Below are 11,502 nucleotides of genomic sequence, written 5' to 3'. Positions count from 1 at the left end.
GCTGATGTAAGAAGAAAACCGCTAGAATTTCAAGTGGGCGACAAAGTCATGTTGAAAGTGTCACCCTGGAAAGGCGTTGTACGATTCGGTAAACGAGGAAAGCTAAGTCCTAGGTACGTAGGACCCTTTGAAATCACCGAAAGAATTGGAGCAGTTGCTTATCGATTAAAGCTACCGCAAGAACTTAGTAGTGTTCACGACACATTTCACGTGTCAAATTTGAAGAAATGTTTAGCTGAAGAGGATGTCGTAATTCCTCTTGACGAAATACGAATTAATGATAAACTCCATTTTGTCGAAGAACCTGTTGAAATCATGGACCGTGAGGTCAAACAATTAAAACAAAGCAAAATACCGATAGTTAGAGTTCGTTGGAACGCAAGACGAGGACCCGAGTTTACTTGGGAACGTGAAGATCAAATGAAGCAAAAGTATCCACATTTGTTCACTGATATCGCTCATGAAACAGGTACTACTCAAAAATTTCGGGACGAAATTTTCTTTAACGGGGAGGTACTGTGATGACCCGGAAAATTTCGACTAATTTAAACCAATTCTCTATACGATTTATTATTTTGGCACGTTAAACAAAGTCTGTTAGATTGAGTCTCAAAATTTTAGAACTGTTCATATATACAATTACCTTTGACTACTCTCGACGATTCATGAACAATTATATGTATGTATATATGTATATGTACAAGTAAAAACGACTTTCCTACAGTAAAACACTATTTGCTACAGTGAAATCGTACTTTGCTACAGTGCTACAGTAAAATTGACTTTGCTACAGTGAATTGCTATAGTAAAATTGACTTGCTACAGTGAATTGCTACAGTAGCACTATTTGATGTCGACGAACTAGAAACAAAACGCCATGCGATCGCATGGCAAAAACACTGAAAACTCATGCGATCGCATGAGCTACAGTAAATGAAAAAGTATTATAAATACGCCAGTTTGTTCGACGAGTTACTCACCCCAATTTCTTTTCTTCCTTCTGTAAACGATAAGATATTTATAATTTTAATATTATAATTTAAGTTTAATAATAATAAGGTATTTACGAGGGTATTTTAATTCGGGTTTCAAACCGTTTCAAGCTAAGGTAATATTGGGTATTGTTCGGGGTATTGTTCTAGAATCCAAGGCCAACCATACAGTCGTCTACCATCATTACGTCTACGCTATTTCCCTACAATATTGAATCACAATATTGAACTGTGAGTTATAGTCTCCCTTTTTAAATACTTTAAATATTTTTGGGCTGAGAATACATGCAATTTATTTTAAACGCGATAAGACACAAGTACATACTAAATTCTACACTGAGTTAAACCGAAAATCCCTTAGCTTTGGTAACTAGTAGCTGCCAGTACATAGGATATGGACTGGTGGGCGCGAATAATTGTATATGGATCCATAGGGCTTGACATCCCCGTCCGAGCTAGAGCGCTAGCCTTTTAACGGACGTATGTTATTTGAGTTTAAGACACGTTGGTTTGCGTGTATTAAAACGAATGGGGTAATTATCACTATAGCGTTAAGTTTAGTTGCCAGGGTGCTCTGTTACGTAGAATCTATTAACTTTTGATGAAATCTTGTGGTCTATCTTTATATATGTTTATGACTCGAGCAATTAAACCTATAACTCACCAAAATTCGTGTTGACTTTTTAGCATGTTTTATTCTCAGGTTCTTAGAATGCTTCCGCTGTGATGTGCTTGTTGCCTGCATGGAGTCTCTCATGCTTTGTACAAAGTTTATTGCATTCAAAATAAAACTGCGTTGTGTAATAAATAATTGGACTGTGATGTCAACCTGTAAATTAAAGACTTATGTATTTCGGGGTTTTGCTTATACCTAAGCACTTGCCCACATGTTTATAACTTTCTATGTTTAGAAAGTTACTTATTTTAATGAATGCAATATTTTATCAAAACGTATCATATAGAGGTCAAAACCTCACTGTGGAATCAATGATTAACGTGCCGCGTCAATAGCGATTTTGACGGGTCGTTACATGTGGTCTGTATCGTATAATACTCATCGTCCATATATTTTTTTTCGTTAAGGATGTTCCATGTGATTTGCACTTGAATCATCGGTGGTCTTTGTCTATAAAGTTCGTTATTTTTTTCCGTTAAAATTTTACATGTGAAAGTCACGCGATGGCATTTCATGTATTTTGACTTTGTCTTTTAGCTCATCTTTCCACTTACATTTCTCTTCATTTTCAAGTAGATATGAAAATTAAACACAACATGCAAATAAAACAAGATAATTACCCACATGAGAACTCACGAGCACCTAGTATGAGAACACAGTACCATCATAGTTACAAATGAAGTAAGGAAACCTCTTTTGGATCCGGAATCATTATACAATTCGTATCTCCAAACTCAGGAATAAGTGAATAATTAAATATCTCAATTACACTAAATTATACCTTATATCTAAAAGTCAAAGCCCAAGTGAATAGAAACCCAAAACCTACACAAATCACCCTCACACTTTTACTTACTTACCTTTTAACCCCAAAAAATATTCGTAACCCAAACGTTTCACAAACCACCCCACTCTTTTACTTAATTACATTTTAACCCCAAAAAAATATATAAAAGCTAACTTTATGGTTTTTACAAACTTATCACAAACTTTTAACATTTTATACTTTAACCATTAAACTTCTCATTCGTTATAAATCGACTACATACTTTATATACTACCTAATAGACAAACAAAATTAATAGTCGCCAGTGATGCTTTCGTTCTTTCACTTTTTCCCGCTTTTCCACCTTTTTTTTTTTAAAACCCTCATAGTTTGTTCAAATATTAAAATCGACCCCCAAACTGGGAGTAAAGTGTCAAATACTCATTTTCATAAAAAAATTTTAAAAAAACTACACCCAAATATTCAACGGGCCATATCTTCTCGCTCGCACCGAGTTAAATTTTTCTGAAACCATCGTTAAACTCGAAACAATTTTAGGAGCACACTGTCACTAACTATACGCAAATCAGACGCTTTTTAAAAAACGCTAAATATTTGAGGTACTTTTCATACACGTCGATTTTGTGTTAAATTTTTAAAAGTCGACAATTCCATAGTGAAACGCGGAGATGTACATATATTGTTAATTTAAAATAACATTTAAATCTTTCACGGATTATACCTTTTAGTTCGACTCGAGTTGCGCTTCAACGATATCATCGTTAGCCACAAAATAATTTTACAAACTAAACGCAATATAATACATTGAAAACCGAACCCCGACGCGAAGCGAGGGTTCGAACACTAGTTACTAACAAAAAGTGAAAGAATAATTCATTTTGTGTTCACCACGTGGTTGCGTATAATTCATTTTGTGTTCACCACGTGGTTGCGTCCTTTTTAATGCCTTAGCTACCATCTCTATAATATAATAATATCACCCAATTTGTTTTCTTCGAGATAATATACTTGTAAGATACTAACAAAACTCATATTGATAATACATTTAGGTTAAAAATTATTTAGTCTTGAGGGTCTAAAAACCGTCACGAGATTGTCACTAGATTATGTCTAATTAAAAATACTCGTCCTTCTTCCTTTTCGAATAGACTACACACGGACAACCTCATAATTTACACCCACTATTAATTGTAAATTTGAGTTGCTCGTGTTATAATCATAAATTATTTGACCAAAGACATTTTGAATCTACTATCTTGAAATAACTTTTGACACTTTACACACTTGACTTGAATGTAAGACTTGAACTTGAAGTAGTCGATCACTTGAATTGAATACTCGATTGTATTACAGTTGAAGAAAATTTGGACTTGAGCATAAACATGATGATATCTTTGACCTAAAATCACTTCTCTTTGGAAAGTGTAAACAAAAAGGTATCTAAACATCCCGTAAAATCCTTTAAAAAACTGTGCATAAATTAAACCGAGTGAACTTGAAGAAACTTGCTTGTTACAAGCTTGATTGAGAGAGGGGCCACAGAAAAGCAAAATTGTTGACTCGGAGTATGTCCCAAGGCTCGAGTTGTTCACTCACTAAAGTGGTACGTAAGTTCATAACGTATGAGAAAACTCGGGTTCATATCCCACGAGAGGATCGGGAAGGATGCACGTCTAGTGTAGCGGTTAACATGTAAACACAAAGTTGAAAAGCGAGATATTGCAAGCCAAACTCTTTTGAGAAGCATAATAACATTGAATTGAATTTAAGTTGCCAGACTAACGTCAAAGCATTTTTTTACAAAGCTTTTAACATTATCTTTAATCTTTAATGTTCCAGTATAAGTATAAATAGCCTTTTTTAACATAGAAAACTTGGAACTGATAATTAGTTGGAGCTCTTCTTTTATAGAAGAAACTCCAAAAATAAGCGTATGCCACTGATTGCAGCGAACACACGGCACACGGTATTCTTTAGTAAAAGGCGAAAGAATAGTTCGCTTAGTGTTCACTGCGTGGCAGCGTGCTAACTCAAGGTCTAGCTGCTTGCTTTATATACTATGATCCATCACTTATATTTACAATAACCACACGATGTGGGACAAAACACCTACCCCTAACTTAATGATTAAATATACAAAATTCGATGAACTACTATTTTATTTTGTCCCAAAGTACCCTTTTTTTATGGTACGAGTAACTAAAAGATAAAAATTTTGCTTCTGGAAGATAATACTTGTACTTGATAATGATAATAACTAAAAGATAAAAGATTTACCAAGTTACATACACCTTACCATGAACTATTAAACGTTCTAAAAGCCATCTGCTTAACAAATAAAAATAAGCAACTAAACTGCACGTGTTAATTAATACTCCTAACCATAAACTACTAGCTAACAGTTGTATCTCCCCTTCCCTCCCCTGGTGCTGACTAACAATCATCCCAAGTCCCAACATCATGCTTCCTCAGAAATCTGTATTCACAATTACATATAATAAACTGGAATTAGTTCAATGTTAGATACTCTTTTGTCTACAGTAAAACTATATAAAATGTAAGGTTTCAAAACTCAAAACAGCTTCAAGCTTCTTGTACACTCAATATATATGTGGAGTATAACCAATAACAAGATTCATATAGGATATGAGTTCTAGTTTTCGCAAGTCATTTATTGAAATCAACCGGGAAAAACTTTCAGAAATTACAACAACACAGATGTGTAAATTATACTTGGCAATCAAGACCCATACACCAAAAATTGGGTCCATTGGGTCTGGAGAAAACAAAGGGAATGGGTTCAATATGGACCCATTGTTAGTCTGTTAATATAAATATATTAGAAGGTCCATCTAGACCCATTGAAACTCATTTCCAACCCATTTTAATATTAAAAAAATTTTAAAAAAAAATTAAAAAGTGAAAAATAAAAAGCTTAAACAAATAGAAAAATTAATAAAAAATAATACTCCGTAATTTTTTTTTTGTTTATAAATAGTAATAAAATAATAAAAATTACTAAAAAAAAAATTAATAAAAAAAATTAACAATTTTTTTTTTTGTTTTTTGGTAAGAAAAAATGGGTCTCGACCTCAACCAACCAGACACGACCCGTTTGAATGTTGAGACCCGTTCAACCCAGACACGTTTGGACCCAAACTCATTTGGGTCTCGAACAACCGGACCCAACCCGACCCGTTTGACAGGCTTAGCGTAAATACATCGATACACACTACTCATCATTTTGCAGGTCTCCATAAAACATTCAAAAAAAGATCATGGCTAGAGCAATTGACCCGCCAACAAGTTATATAAATATGTATGAAAGATTTAGAAACACAGACCAAAAATGAAAAAAAAAAAAAATAAAAAAAAAAATAAAAAAAAAAAAAAAACTTAACATCTAACTCAGAATCGAAATCGAGGCAACACATATCAAGATTATTAATCCTATAGATCGAGACTGTTACTAACTACGACAAGCACATCAAATCGGACTCCTAAAATTACATCTACAAATCAACTCAACATAGCATCATACAAAGATCTCAAGATCCTACGATCATAAAAGGATAAATTACAGTTAACTATATAAATTACAGTTTATGTTGGAGTTGTTAGGCCAGCCCATATTCGAATACATTGGCATCCTATGTTCATGTAAGTTATATAAATACGTATGAAAGATTAATAAAATTAGGTTTCGAAAGCAGAACTAAAAGTACTAAATAAATAAATAAACATAAAGAACAGCATTGTACCTATGGAGTCAGTTAACTGAATCAGCCCGAAAGTGTTGATTAAATTCGCTTCTTTCGGTTGATAAATCACCTTTTCAAACATGTGTTGAAGCTTGTCATGTTGCACCAACGCTTCCAAAATCTCGTCACCAGATACCGTCGACGATATTTTAGGATTTGACCCGTCTCTACTTTTAGAAGCAAAAACCAATTCTGACAGTTGACTTTTTTCAACTTGCCTTATATATTTCTCACCCTCCATTGACCCCGTAACAAGATGGTAAACATAAACAATCTTTTTCTGGCCGAGTCTATACGCTCTACTAATCGCTTGTCTTTCAACAGACGGGTTCCAATGCACGTCAAGCAACACAACACGAGACGCACCGACTAAATTAATCCCTTCGGAACACGCTTTTAAAGACGCTAAAAGAATTTTGACTTCACTTTTCGGATCGTTGACCGTATTTATCGAATTTTGTCTATGCTTTTCTTCTTGTTGTCCGTCCATGTACAAAAACTCTCGTCCTTCGGTCCAATTAAAGTATGTTTTTAACATCTCTTTAATGAATTCGAGTGGCTTAATGTATTGACTAAATACTAAAACTTTTTCATTCAACGCGCCACTTAGTCTAATAAGTTCGATTAAGAATTCGGTTTTAACACCACAACGAGGGTCGTTTTTGAACCGGTCAAGCGATTGGTTAAACTTATCGTCACGCGCGTAACCTTCCGGAAGCAATGAAGGATGGACGGATATTAACGACATGATATGGTTGTTCTCTAACGTTTGACTTGTTCCCGACATCATTCCTAAAAGTGTTTTTTGGGTTTTTGTGGGTTTTAAAACAACCAACGCGTCTTTTAATCCCGGGAGTTGTGCTTGAAGAATTTCTCCTTTATGTACATGAACAAACGGGTCGATCATGGCTTTAAGTTCGTCTAATTTAAGTCGATTTTTCTTCACAGAATTTGTGATCGAATCCCATTGCCCTCGTGTTGAATTGTGTTTTCGTCCATGTTTTTTATAAGACGAAATCCCGAATGAAAACGAAGGGTTCACCAAACACATGGTGTTAAACAACTCGTCGAAGTTGTTTTGAAAAGGGGTTCCCGTAAGAATGATTTTCCGACTTGTTTTCACGTTAACCAACGCTTTCCACATAAGGCTTTGATCGTTCCTCGGGGTGTGTCCTTCGTCAAGAACTAAAAGTGTAGGGACTGAAAGTAAAAATTCCTTTATCTTCTCGTTTTGATGATTGGTTGAAGTTTTTTTCTTCTTCTTACCTTCTTCACCGACTAGGGTTTCGAACAATCTATACGTAAGCCCTAAAACACTTGGTTTTTTCTTCCAAGAAATTAACTTTAACAAACGTTTACCGATTAAAGATTTCGCTTGTCCGGATCGTTTTAGAAAGTTGGCGGCGTCGATATCTTCGTCTCCCGACAACTCGTTATTGTTCAAGTTATGATATGGAAAATTAACATCCCATTTTTCAAATTGTTCTTTCCATGTAAGGAGCATTGATCGAGGGGCGATTATTAAAGGTCGCGAATCGGGATACATTTTCAAAAACGCCTTGAGAAAAACGAGCGCGAGACGGCTTTTTCCGGTTCCCGGGGCGTGAGATATAATACATCCACTTCCACTATTAGAAAGACATTTTTCTAACTTATTGATATAAATCCCGCCAGCTACTTTCTCCCATATGAACTCGAAACCCTCACGTTGGTGTCGATACATGGATTCTTTAACACCGGGAACCAAGTCCCAAACGGTCCCTTTCTCGTGTTTTGTCTCCTTAGAATCATGATGAGCGTCAGATAACTGAATGTCAGAGAATTTAACGTTGTCGGTTTTTTCTTGGTCAAATTCATGCTTTCCGTGCCCTCCCTTTCCATTCTTAATCTGCATATAAAACCACACGAAAAAACATATTAAACAGGACATCCTGTTTGGATATCACATGTTTTGACCCATGAACAGTTTTAACTCATTTGACCTATGAACCGTTTCGACCTGTTACCCAACCCGACCCATTTGAACCCGGTTAAAAATATGACCCGTTTGACCCATGACCCATTTCAACTCAAAACCACTTTGACCCATTACCCAAACCGACCCAAACAACCTGACCCGTTTGCCAGGTATAGATTATATGTACATGCATAAGAAAAAGTTGACTAACCAGAGGGGGTAAAACATCTCTAATTTCCATCTCCACATACGAACAACGTCTACAAATGATCCCGTACTCATCATTAATAGTGAGAAGATGTTGTCCTTGTCGACACAACGTATTCAACATACAGTCACCATCAACACAATTAACCTGCACATAATACGAAATCCTAACTTTACCTATCTATTGAAACGTAACAAGCTTATAAACAGGAACGTCAATAAAACATGATAAAACAAAAATAACCATGTTAAAACATTTTGCATTTTTGCCTAAACTGTATTTTAACATTAGCGCATCTTGTATGTATCATAATACCATAACTAATAACAGGTTGTGATGCATACCATTAAGTCAATACTGAATTAGTTAATGATGTTTAACCATAATCTTATCATGACATTTTCAATGAATTAGTTACTGATACATGAACAAGTACTCATCAGATTAAGTTACTCAGAGACAGAAAACTACTCTAAACAGGCCACAACAAGAACTTTATGCACAAAATCATTTATGTATGCTATAGTATAGATCATTATATATATGTATATATATCTGATTATATAAACAAATACTTACCATAGATGTGTCAGAGCAACCGATTTCTGAAATCTGCAAACACACATTCATCTCCTCAAAAAGCCCATCCGTTACACTATCGATTTCTGATTTCTCTGGTTCTATAATCTCCTCATCTTCAAACTTAAAAATATACGATTCCACTTTCTTAACAGGAACTTCTTCTACATGAGGACTTTCAATGTAACTTTTAAGCACCTTTTCCCCATCCTTTAACGTATCAGCTAATATCCCAATAACATCAACATTTTCTCCAAACTGATTATGCTTTTCAGTGTCAGTCCTTCTCTTCTTTATTCTCCCATCATTAGCTACCCACATGTTATCACGTCGTTTTTTACTAGCCCCCGGCTTAAATTCACAGTCATCATATACTTTTCTAGAAACCTCTTGCCAAAATTGGTCATCATCGATTGTTGATGTCTCTAAACCAGTAGACCGATTGTCACCATTATCCTCACCATCACTAGATGAACTCAAAATAAGTATTGGATCATCATCATTATCATCATGATTATCATCATCAGGTGAGTCCACCTTTTTTGGATCATGACCTTCATCATCTTCAGATAACTTCAATCCTTGTAAATCATCAATGTTAAGATCATCAGATTCTGCTCGAACAGAGTCCAACTGTACTGGACTCATCATCTTCACCTCATTACTTTCCACACGAGAACTATTTGATGGATCATAACTATCTAAACAGGCCTCATCATCACCTAAGTAAACCACAGCATCATCATCATGATCATCATCATCATCATCATCATCATCATCATCATCATTTACATCATCAACAAGACCACCATCGTGTAAACTCACACTACTACTACCTTTCTTGACATTATCACCCAAACACGAAATAGCATCATCATTATTCACTGTTTTCTTCAATTCCTTTTTCCTTCCCGTACGAACCCTATCCGAAATCGAAATCCCTTTTCCAATATTTTTCTTCTTTTTCACACTTCGACAAACCTTTTCGACATTCCCCTTACTTTGATGATGATGATGATGATGATCATCATCATCATCATCAAGATCTATCTCATCAATGAGACTATTTTGGCTTGCACTCTTACATTTATTCAAAGATAATCCTCTTTTCAATTTCTTATCACTCTTTATTATCTTTTTCCCCAATTTCTCATCAACCCTAGCTTCAACCTGATTTCTATCACTCAATTTTTTACCACTTTTTTTCTTACACCTCTCTGCGTAAAGTTTATCATAACACGAACGTGTCCGCTGATACAGTTTCGTTTTCGAAAAATCCATCACTTATTTACTCAATTCATTACACACTTCAATCAATCAACATGCAGATACACCTAAATCATCAATTCAATTTAGACATTAATTAAAGCTTAAAAGTCAATCGAACACACAGTAAAACTAAATTGATATTAATTAAATTAATTAAATACTACTATATAATGTAATAAATAAAAATATAAACGGCGATTCAATAGCCACTATAGCTTAAAAACCTAACCGCCAAAATTAAACCTAAAATTGATTAAACTTATTAATCGATAGATTAGATACTGCATTACTCACCGGAAAAAGCGCGGCGGTCGTTGAAATCTTTTGAAATCGGAAGTCAAATTAAATTCTGAAAAAAAAAATCAAATTAAAATTATGAGAAATAAAAAATTGAGATACGATGACAAAAGTGACGAATCTACTGACCTGTAATTCTTTCACGAGAGAGGGAAACGCGCTAAAATTTCTGACTTGGCTATTTAAAGAAATCTTTTACGTATTTAGAGAGAGAGAACTTCAAAAAGTTATGGTGGGCCTACCAAACATAACTCTGTTAGTTATGCAGTTCAGGTGTAATACTCTGTGCATCGAGCATTGTACCTTTTACCTGTAAAGCGGAATCAGGGTTTGTTTGAGATTCGAATAATTTACAAAAATAAATAGACTCGACAAATTTTTCTCCTTTTTTTTTTTTTTTACTCTCTCCTTATCGAATTAACTCTTCACTATTAAATATTAATGTATAATAATGTATTAATATTAACTAATCTACTTTTATAAACCTTAAAATTATTACAAGTTTAATTATATGCATGTCGTTCGTTTTGTGAAGATGAAGGTTAGTGTTCCACTTAATACTACCATCTGTCCCTAAAATTTCGGCTTAAGAAACCATTTTATTTATTGTCTCTATACAAATATCAATCTTAATTATATCAGTCTTAATTTAAAAAAAAATAAAAATATCGTCCACTTTTATGAATAGATAAAATAATGATTAAAATATTTGTTATGTCCTTAAAAATAATGATGTAAAGTTCTTTTCTCTGCTCTTAATAAAAAAAATGAATAAATTAGTTAACTTGCAAAATGTATAATGTAATAATGAATTTTCTTAATTTGTGTTTTTTTGTCCGAAGACAATAAAACTGAGATGAAGGAAAAAATACTCTTTCAGTCTCAAATTAATAGTATTGTATTAATTTTTTTTTAACATTGAATTTAAATAATTTTGTGTGTGTTATATAATAGATGACGACGATTAAATACTCTA

General features: G+C 34.1%; 1 protein-coding gene and 1 pseudogene across 1 annotated transcript; both read right to left on the bottom strand.

Annotated features, from left to right (window-relative positions):
• Positions 1 to 4,353: 4,353 nt before the first annotated feature.
• On the bottom strand, positions 4,354 to 4,475 carry LOC139860799 (U5 spliceosomal RNA; annotated as a pseudogene).
• Positions 4,476 to 4,749: 274 nt separating this feature from the next.
• LOC139857607 (SNF2 domain-containing protein CLASSY 3-like) lies at positions 4,750 to 10,584 on the bottom strand. Its single transcript, XM_071846422.1, has 5 exons — positions 10,524 to 10,584; positions 8,961 to 10,294; positions 8,385 to 8,528; positions 6,217 to 8,104; positions 4,750 to 4,931 (listed from the first exon to the last, which is right to left on the bottom strand). Exons 2-5 carry the CDS (start codon positions 10,239 to 10,241, stop codon positions 4,924 to 4,926), a joined length of 3,321 nt encoding a protein of 1,106 aa, XP_071702523.1. The 5' UTR covers positions 10,242 to 10,294; positions 10,524 to 10,584; the 3' UTR covers positions 4,750 to 4,923.
• Between the last annotated feature and the right edge of the window lie 918 nt (positions 10,585 to 11,502).

This window comes from Rutidosis leptorrhynchoides, chromosome 7 (genome assembly GCF_046630445.1).
Source record: "Rutidosis leptorrhynchoides isolate AG116_Rl617_1_P2 chromosome 7, CSIRO_AGI_Rlap_v1, whole genome shotgun sequence".
In the NCBI taxonomy this organism is placed as follows: domain Eukaryota; kingdom Viridiplantae; phylum Streptophyta; class Magnoliopsida; order Asterales; family Asteraceae; genus Rutidosis; species Rutidosis leptorrhynchoides.
This window is presented reverse-complemented; position numbering and strand designations above follow the sequence as displayed.